The sequence below is a fragment of the Aristolochia californica genome, unplaced genomic scaffold, assembly GCF_029961685.1.
Source record: "Aristolochia californica isolate CCGP_79_NKW_82.1479 unplaced genomic scaffold, dmAriCali1.0.hap1 SCAF_9, whole genome shotgun sequence".
NCBI classification, from domain to species: domain Eukaryota; kingdom Viridiplantae; phylum Streptophyta; class Magnoliopsida; order Piperales; family Aristolochiaceae; genus Aristolochia; species Aristolochia californica.
Genome location: NW_027182290.1, coordinates 28,805,637 through 28,829,504, shown reverse-complemented (window position 1 = coordinate 28,829,504; position 23,868 = coordinate 28,805,637). Strand labels below are relative to the sequence as shown.

General features: G+C 38.7%; 2 protein-coding genes across 2 annotated transcripts; one reads left to right on the top strand and one right to left on the bottom strand.

Moving 5' to 3' along the window:
- Window positions 1-6,833: 6,833 nt before the first annotated feature.
- Window positions 6,834-13,272, bottom strand: LOC137941833 (uncharacterized). The gene is made up of 5 exons (XM_068787427.1): window positions 12,176-13,272; window positions 11,941-12,008; window positions 9,986-11,836; window positions 7,779-7,911; window positions 6,834-7,685 (listed from the first exon to the last, which is right to left on the bottom strand). Exons 1-5 carry the CDS (start codon window positions 12,330-12,332, stop codon window positions 7,021-7,023), a joined length of 2,874 nt encoding a protein of 957 aa, XP_068643528.1. The 5' UTR covers window positions 12,333-13,272; the 3' UTR covers window positions 6,834-7,020.
- Window positions 13,273-22,291: 9,019 nt separating this feature from the next.
- Window positions 22,292-23,424, top strand: LOC137940729 (uncharacterized). The gene is made up of 3 exons (XM_068785862.1): window positions 22,292-22,975; window positions 23,101-23,178; window positions 23,284-23,424. The coding sequence occupies exons 1-3, from the start codon at window positions 22,292-22,294 to the stop codon at window positions 23,284-23,286; spliced, it is 765 nt and encodes a 254-aa protein (XP_068641963.1). The 3' UTR covers window positions 23,287-23,424.
- The last annotated feature ends 444 nt before the right edge of the window (window positions 23,425-23,868 follow it).

Genomic DNA, 23,868 nt, shown 5'->3' with positions numbered 1-23,868 from the left:
GTGAAATAAATGAGAGAAAAGGACTAAGAGACCCTTCTTTCCCTCACATTCTAATATATTTAATATGCAATTAAATATCTTCACATTTTTTATTTATTTTTATACAAATGAGAATATCCCTTAGTTCAACCCTCATTTTTTTTTTTATTTAAGTTCGACCCTCCAGTTTCTAGGTTTTGTTTAGGTAAACTTTCAAGTGATCAAAAATTCATTTGAACCCTTTTAAATCAAGACAGAGCATGTTCAAGTTTGTCCAAAAGTCACATTTGGGTTATATGTTAATTTATTCAAATAATGCATTTGAAACAAAAAGATGAACCGATAAAGTACCAACATGAAAGAAAATCATATTAAAGTAATATTTTATATATTGTTGTTGTTAATACAAAGTATGGTAAATTATTAAGACATCTACTTAATATTCAATTTAAAAATTTATATTTAATTTTAAAAACTATGTGATAAAAATAAGAAATAAAATCATAATATTTCAATCTAATGTCAATAGTCTAACTTTCACGTTAGAATTTTTGGGATGCATAAGTAATGGGTGAACTATTTTAGGGTATAAACTCACGATTCCCAATTTTGATGTTCATGGCCTCTCTATTGACTTGGGATTTTAATTATCCTTGTCAAATTACATAGGTAGGGGTATTTTGATCATTTCCATGTATTTGATAAGTGTCATAATGTATCAACTAGGTAATATTTTATGTCATTTGCCTATATTTCAATTTGTATGAAAATCTAACTTGTATAGAGAGAGTTATGTAGGGTTATACATGAGGAGCATTTTAGTCATTTCATACTATTTTCACTTAAACAGATACTTATCGAGACTTATCCCAACAATTAACCTTGTTGCTTCTCTTTGCCTTCTTCCCCCTACACTTCTTCTTCTCTTTTAAGTCGAACTCTCTATTTTTTTTTTTTTTTTTTCATGGTGGTCAGTGTAGCAGTAGTGATCCTTTGGCATTTCTAATCTCTCTCTCTCTCTCTCTCTCTCTCTCTCTCTCTCTCTCAAATTTCCTCAATCCCAAAGGCTGAAATTAGATCGTTCTTCTCCCTGGTAGAAAAAATCCTTTTTTTTTCTTTTTTCTATTATCATAACCTTTTTTGGTTGATGGCTACTACAGGTATTTGAGCAGTAATAATACACCATTTTCTCTAGAAGATAGAGACTGAATTTTTTTTTTTTGCCTCATACCTACATGCATCACTTTACCTTTGTTGATGTCTTCCTTCCCTTGCTCACATCATACTACCAAAAGTCAATTTTATGTTGTATTTAATGGAGATTTGGTTTAATTGAAGATTTATACATGATCTGATAAGGACATTGCCCTAATTGGAGTGTAGGACCCATAATGTCCTAATTTTGAAAATTTTGAAGTGAACTTCAATTGGGTCCATTACTTCTTTTGATTAATTTAGTACATTAATTGAGGTAAATTTGAGACTCAAACCAGAAAAATCAAACACTCAAGTTGTTGCATTTAGACATTCAGAGATTTTTTAGGTAAGGACTTCGGGTCTATTCAAATCACATCAATTAAATTGAATTAGTCCAATTATGTGAATTGGTCTAGGTCTGTATTAAGTGTACCTGAAGACCAAAAAAAAAGCTAAATACATAAGGGATAATCTTCCTATACTCATTATTGAAGATTGGGAAGTTGAGGACAACCAAGTCATGACTTGGTTAACTAACAGTATGGAGTCCATCCAATATTTGGGATACTCTTGCTTCTATCTTATCAAAAGAGAGTTTCCTTAGATACATTAGTTGTATGTTTGATATTTCAATATGAAGAGTGATCATGGTATATTAACTGACTAATTTATTGAGATGTGAGGTGTAATACAAGAAGTCGCTACATTTCATCCATTTACTATGAATGTTGAAGAAATTCGGAAGAAGGAGAATTAGATACAGGTTGTTCAATTCCTTAATGGTCTAGGATCAGAATATGATTCTACAATGGTTCATGGTGATACCATTACTCTTGAATAGGCGTTTAATAGAGTTATACGGACAAAGGGAGTAGTGGTAGGCAAAGGGGAGAACAACATTTGACCATTTGATGCAACAACTCTCAACTTCATCCTTCATATAATAAGGTTGAAAATAGAGGTCATGGAAACAATAGTAGAGGGTGAGGAAGAGATTCTTCTACTTGTAGTCGTAGTCAGAATGATAGAAGTGACATGAGATGTATTCACTGGGAAGAAATAACCACTTCTCTAAGAAATGTTAGTAGAAGTTTGGTGAGCTAGCTTGGGCTAACTCTATTGTAACAAACCTAGATACATCTTTCAATTCTAGACTTCAAGATGACATACAACAGTTGATACAATAGTTGAGTCAATTCCTACTACTTTTACTCCTGCCACTACTACCACTATCACTGACTCCTCTACTGCACCAAGTGCCACAATGGCAAGATCGAGTATGACTACAGTGAATGTGTCACATTCTCCCTCTTAAATCATTTATTCAGGAGCATCTATACGTGTCAGGTACAAAATCTTTGTTCCAATCAATTAGTTCACCCAAGTCTTATCGTCGTGTGGTCTTGGCCGATAGTTCTACTTCCCCAATTTTGGGGGAGGGTACTATTCTTCCTTCTCCCAAAATGTCATTAGACTTTTTTTTTTTTTGTTCCTAATTTTCTTGTTAATTTACTTTTTGCTAGTCATATTACTGTCTTTAAATTGCTCTATAACCCTTTTTCCTACTTCATGTGTGTTTCATGACTTGAAGATAAAGATGACGATTTGTTCTAGACATGAGAAAGATGGGTTTTATGTGTTGGATGGTGTTTCTACTCCAATGCTATTGGCGCATTATCTGCAAAAGATTCGTTGTTCTTATGGCATTTGAGGTTGGGGCTTCCATCACCAACAAAATTTTACCAATCCTTTCCATCTATCTTTGTTGATGTTTCTTTTTAATGTGAGTCATATCATTTGGGAAAACATTATAGATCTAGTTTCCCAAGTAGTTCTAGTAATATTCTCATATTTTTAAATTAAAATTTGTTGTATGGGGCCCATGTAAAGTTTTGAGTCCATTTGTTTTTAAGTATTTTATGTCTATCATATATGACTTTAGTAGAGTGACTTGGTTGTATCTTTTAATATAAAAAATCTAAGGTATATTCGTGAAGTATTATAAAGAAATTAAAAACCAATTTGATGCACCTGTTAGTGTATTTCATATTGATAATAGACTTTGAATACCTTAATCAACAGTTTACATATTTTTTTGCACCACATGGAATTATTTACTAGACTTACTCCCCAACAAAATAGGGTTGTCGAACGTCAAAATCATCATCTTTTTTAAGTAACCCATACTTTATTATTTCATATGGATATTCCCAAATCATACTAGGGAGATGTAGTGTGTAGTGTTAACATCTTGCATTTTGATTAATTAGATGCCATCATTTGTAGTACATTGAAAATTTTTTATCCAAATTTTAAAGCCAGGATGTAAACTATTTGATGTTATTCTTTGTATATGTGGGTCTACTTGTTTTGTTCATTTTTTTCCATTCGTTTATGGATAAATTATCACCTCGTGTTGTAGAGTGTGTCTTTTTGGGTTATTATCGTAATCAAAAGGAATATAAGTGTTATGATCTAGTTAACAAGAAAACATATATCTTTATATTTTAGTCTACTTTATATTTTGCTTCTGTCATAAAGTTTCCTTAAGCGCCTTATGTGGATAACCCAATTCCTATTATTGTTATGGATGTCATTCCTATAGGTTATACTCCACCACTTCAGAGGTTTAGTAGGCACTCTCATTGTCTATTGCCTCCACCACCATCAACAAATTGTCCAACTTGTGAGCTCTTGTCTCATGGTCAACCATCTTGGTCTTTGCCTACAAATCCTACTACTTTTGAGTTAAATATTCTTATCAATCTTTGGAATGGTAAACAATCTTGTACTTCTCATTCGAGTTTCTACTGTCTGTTTTGATTTCTTACCTTGCTCCTACAAGTCTTTGGCTATGTCATTATGCTCTTCTTGTGTTCTTCGTTTAGTGTAGGATGTTATGACTTCACCTAAGTGGAAACGAGTTATGGATGAGGAAATGGATGTATTGGTATCTAGACGTACTTGAAGCTTATTTGAACTTTCTATAGTGGGTATTGTTGAATGTCGTTGGGTCTATACTATCAAGTATAAAGTGAATGGGATTATAGAGCAGTATAAAGCCAGACTAGTAGCCAAGAGCTATACCAAGATAATTGGTGTGGATATCTTTGAGAAACTAATACCTGTCGTTTTACTTTTATCCGTATATTTGTTTTAGTGGTAGCTAATCAAGGGTAGCCATTGTATCAATTGGATGTAAAGAATGTCTTTCTGTATGGAGAGTTGAAGGAAGAAGTCTATATAGAGCAACCTCCAGGGTATGTTGGGGGAGAGTGCTAAAGTATGTAGGTTGAAGAAAATTATCTATGGGCTTAAACGAAGTTGAAGAGCTCGGTTTGAAAAGTTTAATAGTGAGGTGATGCAGTTTGGGTTTTACATAAGCCCTTATTACTATTATGTTTTTGTAATCAACAAGGCATAAGGTATTGTGATTTTAATTTTGTATGTCGATGATATTATCTTGTCTGACATTGACATAGAAAAAATTGTAGAAGTAAAAAAGTATTCGGGCACACACAGTTTTAGACTAAAGATTTAAGACAACTTAAGTATTTCCTTAGCATGGAATTAACTTGGAATAAAAGAAGTATTGTTCTTTCTCAACAGAAATATGTTGTAGACATGTTGCATGAATATGGTAAGTTAAATGCTAAATAAATGGAAACCATATGGAGGTGAATGCTAGTCTCTATGATAGTCCCTTTGTTAAGGATAAGATCCAATACATATGGTTAGTTAGGAAGTTAATTTATGCGACCATATCTAGACTTGATATATTCTTTGCAATAGGTATAATAAGCCAGTTTATGGAAAATCCTAGGTTGGCCCATTTAGAAGCAACTCACTGAATCTTGAAGTATTTGAAATGAGTTCCTGCAAAAGGTCTTTTGTATACTGGTATTTTTATGCAGATTATGTTGGGTGTAAAATGGATGGAGGTCAATTACTAGATATTGTTGTTTTGTTTGAGCTAACCTAGTGAGCTAGAAGAGCAAGAAGCAAGCAATGGTAGTCAAATCTAGTGCAAAGGCAGAATACTAAGTAATGGCTCACACAATTAGCAAGCTCATGTGGGTCAAGTTAGTATTGATTAAGTTGGGTGTTTTTGTCCCAAAACTTTGACTATGAAATGTAATAATCAAGTAGCAATTTCTATAACAAGTAATCTTGTGTTTCATGAAAGAACGAAACACATAGAAGTTGACTATCATTTTATTAGAGATATTGTCTTGCAAGGGAAAGTGGTTATTTTGTATGTCAAGTCCTTAGAACAATTGGAGATGAGTTTACAAAACCTCTCTGAAGGGAAGAACACTTGGGATTTTGTGACAAGTTGAAATTGTTTAATGTTTACTCTCCAACTTTAAGGGGAGCGCTATGTAGTGGTATTTTGGTTATTTCTATATATTTGATGTTGGAACTTAGGATTCAATGATGTATGATCAAAGTAGATGAAGATTAAGAGTTGAAAAGAGGAAGAAGAGTCGGGGAGAGAAGGTTTAAGAGGAGAATAGTAAAGAGTGACAAATTTGGAGAAGGAGATAAGAGGAAGAAGAATAGGGTTATGGACTTGTCCAATCCTTCCCCCATTAAGTTGTATTTATAGATATCAAAAGTACTAATATTACAAGAATATCATTCACCCTAATAAAAGTGAATAAGAGATAAATCATAAACCAATTACATCAGTGTCAACCTAAATACATCATATCTTCCAACATATGACAAGTGTCATAATATATGAGATAGATAGTATTTTATGGTATGCGCCTATGTTTCAATTTGTATAACAATATAAGTTGTATAAAAAGAGTTATACACGAGGGGCATTTTGGATCTTTCATATTGTTTTCACTTAAACAGATTATAAAGGGGATAAGTCTCGATTGCAAAGACTTATCTAAGAGGCCAACATTGTTGTTTCTCTTTGTCCTCCTCCCCCTTCACTTCTCCTCTTCTAACTCACATTTTTTCTAATTTTTTGTTTTGTTTCAATCCTTATTTTAATAATTTTGATTATTTTAACTCTGCCCCCTTTGCAAAAAAGTTATTGGGTCTGTCGTTGAATCCAGGGTGGACTCCCCAATCTTTGGATTTTGTTTAGATAAATTTTCAAAAGTTGTAGGTTTCGAATTCAGACCTCATGGAAACTGTTCAAAGCAGCCAGAAACTGATTAGGAGCATGGAGTACGTACTTGTTTTTTCAGCATATGAGACCTGACTAGTTTAGTTTGAGTTGAGATTGAAGAGGCCTAGGGAGCAGTTGAACGTCCCTGCAATCGTAATAGTTACAGAACACTGGCCTGACGTTACCGACTGGGATTTTGGTCGTCTTGCAAGACTCTCCTTATGAGGTCGGATAATAGTCGGATAACGGGAAATATAGCACTGTCCAACTAAGTCATGGACATGATTCTTAGACTTCAAGAAGAGCGTGGGAAGAAGAAGAAAGAGGGCAAGAGACCTCCAGAAGTGGCGATTATGTGTCGTAGGATGTTGACGATCATGGTATGTACTGAATTTTGCAGATCCATTTCATCATATTTGGAAAGTGGGTTGTCACTGTTGAGCAGTTTCACTTCAAAGAGAGACATTGGAGAATCGAATCTCTGCATCTTCGTAAGAAAAGGAAAAGGATCTGAAATGGGGTAAGTAATTTCGATATTTTATAACCAACAAAATGACAAAAGACAAGAGTTTCAATATCTCCAATTTGTGTACAAAATTGCATTCTAGGTTACTTATCATATTACAGGAGATCCCAAAAGGTCAGCAATTCGTTACAACAAACAAAAAATAAATAAGCTGCTTCTTGTGATTAAAACTTCTGACACTACAGCATCACGACAAATCATCCACAACTTCATCAACCAAAGCTCCAAGGATGTCTCCCTCGATTTTGTAACCCATTTCAAAAGCTTCCGTTTCAAAATCTGTCCATTTCCGCATTGAAAGCCTCAGGTCCTCCTCAATTAACTCATCCAGTACCTTCCCCGCCAAGTTGTTCCATTCGGTGATCTTCTCATTAACATTTCTGGCAAGTCTGTCTAAAGTCAAATGCAAAGGCAACCTACTCCAGGCACAAAAGCTTGTTTTCCTATAGCAGCTATACATCGAGTCAAGACACTCTACCAAACAATCAAACAGAAGTCTGTTTTCCTCTTTGGTCTCCATAAATCCCCAGGAGTTTTTCATGTTTTCTTTCAGCTGGGTTTCAGCATGTGTTTTCAGCCTGTCTAGCAGATGGGCAAAGGCTAACTGATCAAGGTTTTCAAACAAGAGCTCAACATTTGATATAACTTCCCTTACGTGGATCCAGTTGCTTCCTGTAATACCAATCTCAGCAGGATGGATTCCAAGAATCCTTGTAACATTGTGAATGTAATTAGAAGCATTTTCAATTTGGACATCACAGGTGCCCATTGAAGTTGCAGAATCACATATATCTGTTTCAAGATATGATGAACGAACCACAAAATGGGGGCGGTTGGCTTGAAGATCATGCCCTGGATTAGAAGCATGTAGGATAAGTTAAATGCCAAGCAGTTGTCATGGAATAGAACTGAATCTGCAATGCTGCATACAAGAATTTTTCATACCTGAGCCACTATCAAGACTTTCAGACAAACAACTTTCATTTGAGAAAGAAGCATCTAGAATAGATGTTGGGCTGGGATTATCACCATCAGCGGCAAGAGAAAATTTCAAGGAAGCATCAGCTTTTACATTGTCCTGGAATTTTAGTTAACAAAAACGCATATTTCAGTGGTCAAGAACAGCAAAAGAAATAATCAAGGCAGTTCCCTATAGTTTATCACACAGCCAACAAACAGCAAAAGAAAAAATCAGCTGCCAGCTTTGTTGAATGAAAGAGTCGAACATTAAAGCATTTTAGATCATCCACATCCTTATCCTTTTTCCGGACTCATCTACATGCTCTGACACGAACTCCTCTAATACACGAGTGTAATAGATGTGCCTCAAATGAGACCCATTACTTGAACTTGTTGGATTCCAACAACCCAATCTAGTCTAAAACTAAGCAAAATAGTAATGAACTGATTACATGACGTGTTAACTGCTTTGTTGAATAAAAGAGTCGAACATCACAGCATTTAAGATCATCCACATCCTCATCCTTTTTCCGGACTTGTCTACGTGTTCTCACATGAACTCCTACAATAGATGAGTGTAATAGATGTGCCTCCAAGACCCATTACTTGAACTTGTTGGATTTCAACAATTCAATCTAGGCTAAAGCTAAGCAAAATAGTAATGAACTGATTACATGACCTGTTCACTACTTCAGTTCCATTAGCCTGTTTTTGGTATCAGTTACACATGTTGTCGACAACATAAGATACACTCTAGTTATCTTCATTAAAAATCCCTGAAACTCATTGAAAAGAAAAAAAAACAGGAAATACGTGGATCCTTTGAGAAACCTTTGGATTGCAAATCAGTTGCTCGTTCCTAATACTATTAATGCCATTTTTACAAAGAAATAATAATGATAATAAGAAAGAATATATCTTCCATAATGCACACGGTGTTATTCGTTTTAATGCAACTGTGACATACTGAACAACTCAAGGACAGTCTCCACACTTCAAGAAAGTCTAAGGGAGATTGGTGTGCTTCAAATTGAACTTAGACTTTCATTACTTGCCAAAAAGTACTGATTCTAGATTTAGAAAGAAAAAGACGCACACACCTGTTCTCTCTGGCTCTCTGGAGCAAACTCCATGCCAGCAATAGATGCATAGTCACTCATACTATCTCCTAAGTTTGGACTTCTCCCTGGTATAACCTAAACAGAGAACACCCTGAACGACTTGGTGAGACGAGACCAATTAAGTATTTCAAACATATGCCCTTACAGTGAGATTCTCCAGTGTACAATATCTATCCAGTGTATAAGGTGACAGAGCTCCTGGAAAAGACTTCTCCTATGGGGTGCAGTGAATCAGATTACCAAACATGCAATCTTCTTAATGATAAGGAAACAGAAATTAGGAGACATGCAGTGAATCAACAGAGTGAGTAAGATTCACTTGAAGTGTGGAGACTGTCCTTGACTCTTTCTATACAAACAGAAATTCCAAAAGCAATCTAGAGCCCTTGGAAATTGAAGATGCTTTCAAGAAGGAAATGATAATGGGATGCAAGTTCATGAGAAAAGCAACAATTGTTCAACATGACGAAACTTCTCATATTACCAGAATTATCAAGCCTAATGCGCTGAAATTTTTAAACATCTGGCTTAACAATTACTTCACACTGAGTTTCTTACACCAATAGTACCTAAATTCTTAAAGACCAACACCAGACAACAGTCATTGTTAGTAGACATTTGGGTTCCACTAAATCCACACACAACCCATAAATAGACATGCTCAGCAGTTGGTATCTAACACAGGTCTTACATGACAGTGATGAAGAACATTACTTAGGATGGAGACATCTTGTGCTTTGGTTTTTGAATGAGACATACAGGTGGCCAACTTCGATCAAATGAAATGAAAGGAAAGAATATTTTGGATACTTTTTTTTGTTTGTTTTTGGATAGTTGGCACTCAACCTGTCAATATTTATTTTGTCCAATTATTTAAATTTAATCTGAAAATTCACTGATACAGGATTCTCAACAACAATCAGTCTTCAAAGATGTTTGTTTCAAGAGAGAAAAAATATGTCTTTATAACAATACAAGTTCTGTCAAATGTGACTGCCTGCAATAAGAATTAAAGAGTTTGATAGGTCTATATGCATTCATGAAGAAAATCATCCATGAAAAATATCTTACCTTGTCACTGCTAGAGCTGATTGCTGGAGTACTTGTGGCCTGCCGATCAGATTGGTTTGGACTCTCATAACATGATCCATCATTCAAATTGTTGTCTTCATTGTCTTTACTTGTATTACGTCCCATACTTAGAGCAGATATCAGCTCTTCAAGAATTGCAGCAGTAGTTTTCCCTTGTAGACAAGCTCCAGTTCCCAACTCATCTGTCTCCAAGCTAGTCAACTCCCGCAACTTCTGCTCCAAGAGAGCACCAAGAGCATCTCCTTTTTGTTCCGTTGCTTTAACAGGAGATAATTTCCTATTCTTTGCATCCACAGTTACTTTTTTCTCATCAAATGCACCAGTAAGTGCCCCAGATCGCCCCTTCCGCTTGTCTGGTGCAACCGTAGAGGATCTATTATTAGGCCTCACAGATGAACTAAACATGAATGACACGATATCCACGTCCTTGCTAGTGATGGCCTTAACACCTTCAGCCTGCAGCTGTATATTCCTCTTTACACTAGTATTCAGTGATCCAGACATAGACGGCCCTTCCCCATTGACAACACAGGTTCTCATACTTCTCGACCTGATCGCTGCAGAATGAGCACCTGAGCTATCAAACTGTTGCATGCTATTGACTGGCCTTCTTTTTCGTGCCAGGGAATTTAACCTTGAGCAGTCATCTTTCTTGTTGAAAGCAGTTCTTTCCAAGTTATGCTTACCACTGTCCTCTGGTTTGACCTGCGTCCTGGTTCGGGACTGATTAGACACGGTTCTATTCAAAGAAACATAATCTTTAACACTGCTAAAACTATCAGAAGCACAGGGCCTTCTCACAACCTCGCGATAACACATCTTGGGCATAGTGTTTACTTTACTTATCTCACTCTGCTTCTGTTTGCTTTGTTTTAGCATGTGAGGTGCCACATTATGCTGGGGCTTAATGCACTGATGCAGACCTTCACAGGCAGCTACCTTTTCTAACATCTCTTCATCATGACTCTGGACATGAGCTTGAGCTTGAACAGCAGGAGATCCTTTAGAGTTACCTGTTCTTGACACACCGTTCCTCTCCTTCTCTTCGTTTCTTCTCTTATCACGTGAAAATACAGTGTAGTTCAGTTTACACCGCCCAGAATCATGAGAAGAAGCATCACTGAATTCAGAGCCAGAAGAAGTAAATTCAGGAACTTTCACAACATTGGACCCAAAATCTACTACATCCAGCAAACTACCGCAACTATTGCAAGAGGCTTGTCCCATCAAAGGCTTTAATGATGACAATGAAGTTTCCCTTTTCATGACATCACCCCGTCCATAATGATTCGAGGGAGCAGAATATGTGAGGGAACATTTTGCCCGATTTGATGCTTGTAAGCTGGGTTCCAAAATCTTTGCGGCAGCCTCCATTAATCGGGCTGCACTCCTTCCAGAAAGGTTCCTTGGGCTCTTGACTGGAGAAACTAGCTTCTGATGTTGTTTCCTAGAGCGGGACAAAACAGTTCTAAACTGCAAGGCCTCAGCCCCAAACTTAGAAACAGAATTTCTCTCAAAAAGCCCAGTCTTTTGCAACTTCTGAGGCCTTGAATCTAGCTTCCCATGTCCTTTTTCTAAATTTTGCCCTTGTTCATAGCAAAAGAATTCAGACCTTCCAGAGGTATTTGTTTCCTGATCATGTCCAAACTCAGAAAACGAAGCTTTCTTTGTCTGATCATCAGGAACTGCTGGCATAGATTCAAGACCCATCAACCTCGCCACCAGGTTAGGAGTCCGCATTTCACCTTTTTTTTTCGCACTGGCTGATGAACAACGAATGTCATCAACCTCAGGCTTATTCGGAAAGCCCCCACAGTTTTCATCCGCAATCTTACAAAAAAAAAAAAAAAAAAAAACTAGTGAGAAAACCACACAGTTAAGAACATGAATCAAAGAATTCATGGGGGAAAACGGAAAAGAGAAATGAGGAATACCAAAAGAAGCTTCCCCATAGGCAGTTTGTCCCCCCCTCCGAATTTCCGCGCAACGCGTTTCAAACGAGCTAATGCATGTAAAACAAAAGAAAGAACAAACAAATAAACACCAACTTTCACCACCCATATCAAATAACAGAGAAATGGGAAATCTAAAGCATCATTCCGTGAAGAAAAAGAGACGATCATGCAAAGTAATAATGACAAAGAAATCATGGGACGAACTGAAATTTACCCGGTGGAAGTAGTTTCTTGGAGAAAAGCTTTTTCTTGGACGATCTCCTGTTCCGATCAAAGAGCTGAAAGAAGATACCGACACAACCGCGGGTCCTCTGAGGTCGCTTCTCAGCAATTGCCAATGTTGAAGCAGTTATCTTCTGCTTGTCGCTCATTTTCTACGGTATCAAATCATAAACTGTGTCATAGATTACCACTCTATCTTAAAAGTTGCTTAAATTTGCCCGCAGCCGAGAAAATGCGCTTCAGATAAAAGATTGAATTTCCTTAAGTAAAGAATGATTCTGCACAAAAGCGGAAGCGGAGAAGATATTCTTGCATAAATGCTTTTCTCTTCTAATATTAGAGAAGCTCGTATCCTTGGCGTGAAGGCGACACATTTCCTTCTGTAGGCTCTCGCTTCCACACCCCACCTGAACACCACACAGTAAGTGATGACCAAGAGTTTTTTCCGACAGTGAACACTGATAAGCGTACCTCACGATGCCAAGATCTTCAAAAGAATGCGTAATGCGAAGAGTAATATCAAATGAACATGACCTACAAGCGTCTCTCAAAAAACAAACATTTTTCGCCAAGAAATTTTGATCATAACATGTCAAGAAAGCCAGTCGAGTGCCCTAATCTCAAAGCATCCAAACCCAGAAAGAGAAATCCTATCACTCTCGCACAGGCCCTTCCAGAATTCTTAAATCCTCTACATTTTCTGCAAGCTCTCCTCAAAGTTTTTGTCGGCAATCCAGTAAGAAGTCCCCAAAGAAAAACCCATACTTGTAAGAAAAAGCACTCCTAAGCATAGCTTACTGCCGGCCAAACTTCAGTTACACGAAACCAGCGATAAAGAGGAAGCCGGAAAACCAGAGGAAAATTCAGCTTGGGATCCCACCATTCTCAGCACTATCTCCGTACATGATCAATCGACGAGATCAGAGAAAGTCTGCTGTGAAAAGCCAAGGAGGAAAAAAGCAGACCGATCGCGTGATTCATCCGCTAATCACACAGACACTTCCACTTGCACGCGGTGATCAACTGGTCTCGGCGCCCGAGATGGATCGAGAGCGGCGAGAAAGAAAAAAACGGACAGCGCAGTCGCATCTCGTTCTCGCACTGTCGCACAGCAGTACGACCAAGGCGTGCGTAGGATAGGGGCATAGAGGTGCGGAGATTAAGAAGCCGAAGTGGATCATACAGTACCCAACGTAGTCATACAGGACAATAAAAGACTGAAAAGGGAAGAAATGGAAAGACGGGGATTAATAAGGACAAAAAAAGGAAGGGCGTTACGTCCCTCTCCAGAATTTGTCCGCGTCCGTTCACGGGAGGAGCGCACGCGACAGCCAGACTTTCCGGGACTGGGTCTGACAGGAAGCCAAGCCGGTGCGGTCCGACCGTCCACCACAGCATGGACCCGGTGAAGGACTCGGAGAATCGTGTAGGATTGAAAGGAGCCAAGGGATGCCTGAGCCGGAGGTGCGCTGCGGCAAGCGGGAAAGGCAGGGGCCAGGGGGAGCGCGGCCCTGTAGACTTGAGGAAAGCGATCTTAGAGCAAAAGATAGAGAAAGGACAGGGAATAAACTATGGCAGTGCGTCAGTGGCAAGGGACAGGATGGTGAAAACTCGAGGCAGAAGCTCTGTCCAATGCACACAGGCTTGAGATACCAGAGACAGGAAGTCGCCGTAACGACAACGTTGGCGATAAATGGAGCATTAGAGTCAGCCTCGGCAAAGCTAAATAATACCTTAATTCCACGTTTGACCCAAGGCGATGGAATCTCGGTTTTGGTTCGTAGTGAATTTCGGGGAACTAGTTTTAACACTTCCACTGTCCAGGAATATTTGAAGCGATTCTGGCCATGACTGTTATGTTACCGGTTTAAAGTAACAATCTTGTATACTAAAAAAGAGAAGCTCATGGCTGCTGATACGAGTAGTTGTTTTCGTTGAGAGCTTTCTCGCACGATCTAAAGAGCCTGAGCTAATCAACTGCCAAAAGATCTCTTTAAAATCATTGACCCTTGTCCTTCCCTTAAAATCAATGGGATCATATGAGAAACCTATGAAATCTAAGGAGCGCCCAGTAAGCTTTACAAAACCAACTGGTAAATCATCTGCCACGCCGTAGAACTTTACCGTCGGTGACTCAAAAATCTGAATAGAAGAGTCTGGTTACCCACCTACATGGCTTCAGGTTGGTCCCCGCCACGAGGGGGTAGGCAAGTTCCAGCGATGCAGAATTTATGATTGGCCATCGGGAAGTCAGGAAGGAGCCTTCCCGGAAGAGATCAATAATTGATACTAACATCACGACATGGCTACTGGCTAAATCCTTCTGGTTGTTGATTATTGAATGCAATCGCAGTTATATGAGACTTCCATGTGGGGGACCTCTTTTTACTTGATCTACTTGGATTCCCTCCGAACGCCTAATAGCTCAAGCGCCAATGATTAGATTATCAATGGGTAATCATTAGTTCAATGACAAGTATATGGAAGCTTACTGATTACTCTTCGTGAACAGTGGTTGTGCAGAAGCAGGAATTCAACTCAGTACTCTCTGTAGCTGCTATTTTAAGGCATTATTATACCATAAATGGTTTCTCCAAAACATGAAGACCACAAAACCAGAACTCGGTACAAAAACAAATTAAAAAAGAGCAAAATTGACCAAATCAGTACAGGAGCAGTTCAGACGATTGACTCGGCAAAACAAAAAGACTTCCCCGATAATCTAAAATCTCTGCCAGAGGAAGACGACAAGCCAAACAATCTAATAAGCAACCATCTACGTGGATTGCAACATCGTTGCCTGTCTCTGCATTCTTTAAGTCTTCGTAGCAATAAATCTCTCTGCTCTCTGGTCCACCGAATCATCATCACTTGAACAGGGGAAATTATCGCCGTCTTTCGGATCGAACCCATCAATCGTCGGAGTGCCAGCACAGTAGCAAAGAAGAAAAATGGAAGAGAGACTTTGGCTGCTTGTCTTCTTGAGCTGCGCCTTGTGGTGGTGAAACAGAGGTGTGCTCGATGAAAACTGGAATTCTTCAATGAACGCATAATTGTAGTACTTGAGGAGCCTGCGCCTGTTCTTCCGAGCTCTCTTGAAAGCAAGGAGGTTTTGCTTTATGGGTTTCTGGAGATTCTCCATAGGGATGCTGAAGGAGATAAGATCCCCAAGCCTTTTTGTAGATCTGGGGGCGTTTCTGAGGCATGCTGGGGAGACTAGAAGTGGTTCTTTTGCAGCATCTGAGTGTTGGGAGGATTTTTGAGTAATGGAGGTGTGATGAGGTCCCGACAGGTTGTTATGGTAGAGAAAAAGGCAGATTTGAATACACATAGAAGGAGACACCAGACATAGCCAAGATTACCATTTCTCTAACCAATGAGGAGATTGAGGAAGAGTTCTTGCCTCACCCAATTTATTCCCTCTTCTGGTACGTGAAGGAACTTTTCCTCTTGCGATCGCTCTCTAATATAACTCTGAATCCTTACAAGGTTTCATAATCAACTTCAAAAAGTACTACACAAGTGAACTAGTCTTTTCATCAGTTTTGGTTTCTTCCATCAACTTTACATGCGGTAAAACGGAAGGACCGCAGGATTTTAAAGAATTTTTCTGATGTATTCTTTTCCGTTTAGGAGGCTATTTATAAGATCTTACATGTTAATTTTAGGTCCAATTTAGATCCTAAAATCAAGGTACAGAATTACGGATTGATGGAAACAATTAGTTTCCTACAATTAAGCTAATTTAATTTACATACATTTTATTACAGTCTGCACACACTCTCCCTCAAGTTGGTGCATAGATATCGGTCATGCCCAACTTGTCAATTATACCATGAAATACCTTCCTTGATACTGCCTTCGTGAGCATATCAGCCAGCTGACTCTCAGATTGAATAAAAGGGAATTGTATAATCTTTGCATCAAGATTCTCCTTAATGAAATGACAATCAACTTCAACATGTTTAGTGCGATCATGTTGAACCGGATTTTGTACAATTACGATGGCTGCCTTATTATCACAATGGAGATTCATAGGTTTGGCGTATTCGATCCCTAAGTCATTCAGGACATTTCTTATCCATAACAACTCGCAAATACCATGAACCATGCCTCGAAATTCAGCTTCAGCATTTGATCTTGATACTACCTTCTATGTTTTGCTTTTTCAAGTGACAAAATTCTCTTCCACAAAAGTAAAGTAACCCGACGTGGATTTTCTGGTTGTTTGATCACATGCCCAATCAGAATCTGTATATCCTTCAATATTAGAGATACCATTTTTTGAGAATAACAAACCATTTCCTGGAGCACTCTTTAAGTATCTCAAGATCCGATAAATTGCTTCCATATATTGTTCACTTGGTGCATGCATGAACTAACTCACAACGCTCACTGCATAAGCTACATCAGGCCTTGTGTGTGATAGGTAGATTAATCTTCCAACTAATCGCTAATAACGCCATTTGTCTGCTAGGATTAGATCTGGAAGAATTCTGAGCTTATGATTCATTTCCATGGGCGTCTATATTGGTTTACAGTCAAACATTCAGGTTTCGGCTAGAAGATCCAACACATATTTGCACTGTGAAAGGAAGACTCCATGTTTCAATCTTGCAACCTGAATTCCCAAAAAATATTTAAGTTGTCTGAGATCCTTCATTTCGAATTTAGTGGCTAAATACTCCTGTAAAGCTTGCATTTCACATGGGTCATCTCCTGTCATGACCATATCATCAACATATACAATTAAAGTTGTTATTTTTCCTTCTTTGTGTTTTATAAACAAAGTATGATCTGAGTTACTTTGCTTATAGCCAAACTCCTTCATTGTAGCTGAAAATCTCCCAAATCATGCTCTAGGTGACTGTTTCAGCCCGTACAATGATTTTCTTCAATTTACAGACTTCACCTTAACACAAAGAACCACTTTTAACTCCGGGTGGTAGCTCCATGTAGACTTCTTCTTCTAAGTCTCCATTGAGGAAGGCATTTTTAACATCAAATTGTTGCAGAGGTCAGTCTCGATTTGATGCTATAGATATAATAATGCGAATTGTATTGATCTTAGCTACTGATACAAAAGTATCCTGATAGTTTATCCCATACTTTTGCGTATATCCCTTTGCAACTAGCCAAGCTTTATATGTATCAATTATTCCATCGGGTTTAAGTTTCACCCTGAACACCCATCGACATCCAATTGTCTTCAGTCCTTTAGGCTGTGAAACAAGTTCCCACGTGGCATTCTTTTGTAGAGCCTCCATCTCTTCGTTCATTGCCTTTTTCCATTTTGGATCAGCTAATGCATCCTGCACATTACTAGGAATAGAAACCTTGAATAATTGATCAACAGTAAATGCATACGATTTAGTCAACCTATGGGAGGACACATAGTTGTTGATTGAATGTTTGGTCTTGGCTTCAAGATCAGGTTCATACTGTTTCTTTGGAACTCCCCTATTCAATCTTTGTGGATATCTAGGAGTTATATTTTCTATAGGAACGCATGTTTCAATAGATTCATCAAACACAGGATTCGTATTTACTTGAGGATGAACATTTTGGGTTGATTCTTCAGTTGATGGTACAAATAGAGGCAACTCTGAGGATTCTTCAGGAGCAATTATTGATTCACTCTCAGCTTTATGGTTGGGAGCACAATTTTGTTGCACATCACGATGACCTGGTTGATTAAAAAATTCATTCACTGCTTCTAACTCATTACCTCCACTATTCTCTTATTGATTAAACAAGTCATTCACTGCTTCTAACTCAATAAACTCAGCCCCTCCGCTATTCTCTTCGCTTGAGTTCTCCCCCTGAAGAGAATTCTGAGAGACTCCCCCTGAGTAATAGGGTTTTATGGAAAAGGCATCTAGAGTTACATGAAGCTTTCGGGTGTGTGAATCATAGCACCGATATCCTTTTTGTAAATAGCCAACAAAAACACATCGTTTGGCACATGGATCAACTTTATTTCACAAGACTTTTGGGATATGAACATATACAGTACACCCAAAAACTCGGGGTTCAAGATTCAGAAGATGGGGAATGGAAATTAGGGAATGCAATTTTTGTTAAGGAGTTTGAAAGTCTATAACTCAAGAAGGTGTTCGATTGACAAGGTAGGCAGTAGATTTGACAACTTCGCCCCAATAAAATCGAGGCATGTTCATGCCAAAGAGAAAATCACGCACTACTTTCAAAAGTTGCCTATTCTTCCTCTCTGCCAGTCCATTTTGTTGAGTAGTATAGGTGCATGAGGTCTAATGAAGAATTCCATGGTTGTTTAGAAAATTACTCAGAAAAGCATCGACAAACTCAATACCATTGTCAGATTGCAAAACACGAATCTGCTTCTGGTACTGAGTGTGTACCATTTGGTAGAATTTTTGAAAAGCTAGACACACATTACTCTTTTTTATCAACAAGGATACCCAAGTCATTGTAGTGCATTCATCAATAAATGTCACAAAATACCGAGCTCGAGAAATAGAGGGAACCTTTGCAGGACCCCAAACATCAGAGTGAATAATCTCAAAAGGTTTAGAACTCTTATTCAAACTCGGTAAATAAGAGATACGGTGGCTCTTAGCCAGTTCACAAGTGTCACAATGAAAATCCAAATTATTCAAACCTGAAAAGAGTTGTGGTCGCAATTTCTTAAGATAACCGAAGGAAAGATGACCGAGTCTTTAGTGCCATAACCATATAGTTGCTTGAGCACTGTCCTCACTACTAGTTTGATTTGCCTGACTAATTTTCAATCCCCCATTCGCTGTTAACTCCAAATAGTAGAGTTTGCCCCGTCTAACACCATAACCAAAAATCTTCCGGGGTAGAATGTCCTTAAAGACACAATAGGAGGGCCAGAAAGTTACAGTACAAACAAGAGTTGAAGTAATTTGGTTAACAGACAATAAATTGTATTCAAGAGATGGAACAATAAGGATAGTATTTAATGTAAGATTATTCGAAAAGATAATTGATCCTTCCCCAGTAATAGGAGAGGTACTACCACTGGCGGTGGAAATAACGGATTGAGGAGAAGGTAGGACAGATTTTAACTGATTGGAATCCCTCGTCATGTGATCGGATGCACCTGTATCAATAAAGTTCTATTCTTAAAATATGCAGAGAATACTGAAGCTTTACTGATAATACCTAGATGGGCAACATTTGTCGTGGGCAGCAGCTTTTCCCCAACAATCTCTTTTCGAAGTTTTTTTTAGAAGTCCCACCACTCTGGATAACCAATAATCTCGTAACATCGCTATTACAAATGACCTTTTCCCCTGTAGTGAATGCATACCCAATTGTTAGCTTTGTTAGAGATTGGACAATAACTCCCCATTGTCCGTCTCTGGGTTGATTCGAATTTTGTCTCTGGTCCGGGAAGTAGTCCGGTTCGGTTCGGTAGTCAGGTTTGGTCCAGTTCGATTCTATTTGGTCTGGTTTGGATCGGTTCAGTCTGGTCCGATTCAGGTCCGGTTCGGGTCTGGTTCGGTCTAGTCCAGTTTGGGTTGGTCTGATCCAATTCTAGTCCGGTTCTGTTTTGGTCCAATTCTGGTCCGATTCGATTTTGGTTCGATTCGGATCCGCTGAGTTGACCCACCGATCTGGGTTGGTTCATTCTACAGAGAAATAAAGGAACAGTAGTTCCTAAGTTTAAAAAAAATCACCTTTCTTCTTCGGCAGCGACAACAAAGCTTCGGCTACGGTGGTGGTCGGCGGCGATAACAGAGCGGCGGTGCGGTCGTCGGCGTTCGTTAGCACTCATCGGCGTTTGTCGGCGTTTGTCGGCGCTCGTCGGCGACGAGGTTTCGGCTACAGGACCGTCGGCAGTCATAGAAAAAAAATAGTATGTCGGCTTCCTTCGGTGATAGCAGTGATCGGCAGCAGTAGCGGTGCTAGTGGTGCAGTTGTCGGCAATCGTCAGCATTCGTCGGCGATGAGGTTTTGGCTACAGGGCCGTCAACAGTCGTAGAGGAAAAAAAAAAGAGTTTGTCGGCATCCTTCAGAGACGTCAATGGCTACGGGAGCACTTAGCTTTGATCTTCGGAGACGGGAAGGAAAAGAGAATTCTCCCGCTCTGATACCATGTAAAATCGAAAGATTTCAAAGAATTTTTTCGATGTATTCTTCTCCGTTTAGGAGGCTATTTATAAGATATTACATATTGATTTAAGGTCCAATTTAGATCCTAAAATCAAGGTACAGAATTACGGATTGATGGAAACAATTAGTTTCCTACAATTGAGCTAATCTAATTTACATACATTCTATTACAGTCTGCACACACATGCTCATTTGAACTTACCAGAAAAGTGAAACATGCACCCTTTCGGTTACTTGCAGAAGAGTATAGAAACAGCTTCCACGACTTCTCTGTAGAAGAGAACCAGGAAAATCCTGCAAAGAGCTCCTTCTTTTCATAGTTAGAGACAGAGCTCCCTCGACAAACCTTTTTTTTTTTTAATTAAATCATAGATTAGATGATTCACGCAATGATCAAGCATTGATAGTACTTTAGGGCTTGTTAGTGCCCAGTGTAAGTGAAATGTATTTCACTTACATTAGGTAAAAAGAACCAAAAACCGTTAGTACCCAACATAAGTGCAGGAGGAAAGTAAAATACAAATGTACTTCACTTTCCCCCATGTTAGGCATAATGGGAGGGAAAGTGAATTCAGAGGGGTCGAGCTCTGAATTCACTTTCCCTCCCTCAATTACATCAGGCTCGGGTTGTCGAGAAGGAAGGCTTTGTCGAACGAGGGCTTTGGAGAAATTTTTTTTTTGTCTCGCTCGCTCACAACCTTCGGCTATTTCAATCGCCCTTTGTGCGACCTGTCTCCGGCGCTCGACTCCCTTCCTCTCGCCGTCCCCAGCACCGACGACCTTTGGCGACATCTCTCCCCTCTCTACAACCTCTTCGGCTCCTCCCTCGCTCGTGACCGTCGGCAATTTTAATCGCCCCCTCTACGACCTCTCCTCGGGTCTTGACTCTCTTCTCGCCGTCCCCAGCACCGACGACTTCTCTTCCCTCTCTACAACCTCCATTATTCGTTACACTCGTTGAGCGAGGAAGACGAGTTACAGTAACTCAATGTAACGCACGCCAGAATTACTATTATTAATTTTTCCTTTTAAATAACCATCGTTATTATTTATGTTCTGCTTTATTTTTTTTATAATATCGTTTTTCTGTTTTTAATTTTATATTCATATTTTGAACTTTTTCATTATGCAATACTTAGTATTTAATTACTTCCCAATTTTATTTTTTCATTATAAAGTATAATTAAAACTAATAATTAAATTTTATTTTCTTTCATTCCTTTTAAAATAATTTTAGCTTTGTTTAATGTTTGGGTCAAGTGGAGTTTGTAAACACTCAACCTAACCTCAGTTTTTGGGATATAGGAAAAAATAAACCAAAGGAACAGGAAAAGAAATGGAGAGGTATGAACGAATTTACTAGTTAATACATCTAACAGACTGATCTGTTAGGTACGGAAAGCTACCGCCTATAAGAGTGAACCCTTATGACACTATTATCTTTGTCGGTCTTGAAATATCACTATTGTATAAGACTTATATAGGAATACAATAAATTACCGAAATATATCATCCACGATACTTATCGAGAATTCTGAAACAAAATTCAAGATATTTCTAACTTTATAATTTTCAAACATGGCTCTTTAATCATTCATATTTCATAGTGCCACGTGTCACTTGTATACATCCGATTTGATTCGAAAACCCGTTCTTGGAGCGAGTTAAGTTTCCGTAGCCACGTGCGCAAAATAACGAGGGCCGATGAAATCGGAAAGGGCAGAGTCTGTAAATATGTAGGTGGTTCGGATGCAAATAGGAGAAAATTCAAAAATAAAAGAAAAAACTGACTTCGTAGTTCATAGAGAGAGGCCTTCTCTGAGTCTTTGCCTGCCTTGCCTTCGCGCCTTCTAAAGCTTCAACCAACGCGAGGCGGATACGCGCTCTGAAATCTCTCGCCGTCTCTCTTCTCCCTTCTAATCTTTTTCTTCTTCTCTGTGTGACGGTCTCCAGTGCAATAACCGAAGCGGATCCACTCTCGATGTTCATGGCTGCCGGGCCGGAGCCGGAGAGGAGCCCCCAGCGTCTGCACAATTTCGCTATGCCCTCTCTCAAGTGGGGGAATCAGAGACTCCTCCGATCCATTAATGTCAATCCTTCGATTTTTTCGTCGGATTCTGATGATTCTCACCCGCAGGTTCAGCCTTTTTCCTCTACTCGAACGCCTTCGAATCCCCATGGGAATTGTCAGAAACCTGTCGCGCATTCTCCTCCTCCGCCGTCTCCAATCGAGCAATTGCGGAAGCTTCCGCCGCTGGCGATCAAACCGGAAGATGGAATCGAGAAGGTTAGGGAGAAGCTTCTTGTCCATCTACGAGCTTTGACCAATGCCGACGAAGGAGAAAAACGAGAAGAAGAGGAATTGGTGGAAATGATCCCATGGAACCTCAGAACGAGGAGAGCTGCTTGCGATGCTCCAATCAAAACTCCAAATAATGGAGAAAAGCCTCGACTGGATGACTCTATTCCTCTGCCAACAGAGACTCGCCCGAAATCCCTCCGTCTAAGAGGACTCGCTCCCGAAAAGGTTGAAGACAATAAAAAAGAGATTCCTGAGTTCTCAATATCTCTAACACGAGATGAGATTGAAGAGGATTTCTTGGCCATGACCCAATTTAAACCACCTCGTAGGCCGAAGAAGAGACCGAGAATCGTACAGAAGAAATTGGATGTAATTACGGATCTTAACCTGTTTGTTTTTTATCAAAAGCTTCAGTCCTTAAATTTATGCTCGAATTTTGACAAGTATTGCTTGTTTCTGTCTTCGAAGTCTGAATTATCTGATTATTTCTGCAGGAGTTATTTCCTGGTTTATGGTTGTCAAATATTACTCCAGACACGTACAAAGTATCTGATCTTCCCGAATCAAAAAAGGTACATCGAAACGCTTCTTTCTCTTAATTTTTTTCAGTTGGTCTAATACGTCCCTTCTTACTTCACAGTTCTTGGATCTAATGATCTGAATTTTGTGTCTTGCAGTAGTTATCCACTATTTTACTGGCAGCTGGAGAATCTTCAGATTTTATTTGGCTAACAATGGCTGCACAAACATCTCTTACAATCACTAGAGGTACATTACGTCTTTAAATGTACATTGGAAAGAAAGTTCACCTATCAATTTGAATATCTCCTAGGCATTTTTTCAATTTGTTGTACAACGATACTGATTATTATAAGATGTGTCACATCAGGATACTAATTCTTTGGTTACGAAATTCTTCAAAAAAACTCTTTTGCTACAAATTTTCATGGCAATGGGAGTATTCTGGATTTTGATTCACATTCTAGATTCGTTTACTTTCTGAATTCAAATTGCATCTAAGATTCAATTGATGTTGAACTTCTAAATGCAAGGGGTTGTTGTTTATAGTAATTATGAATTCTTTTGCCATTCAGAGATATTTGGATGAAAATGGAGATAAGTTAATATCCTGCATTCAATTTGAATCTAACTTAGTTTCACTTGATATTGGACTTCTACATGCGAGGGGTTGTTGTTCACGGTAATTATTAATTATTTCAACATCCTGAGATATTTGGCTGAGAATAGAGAAAAGATAGTAT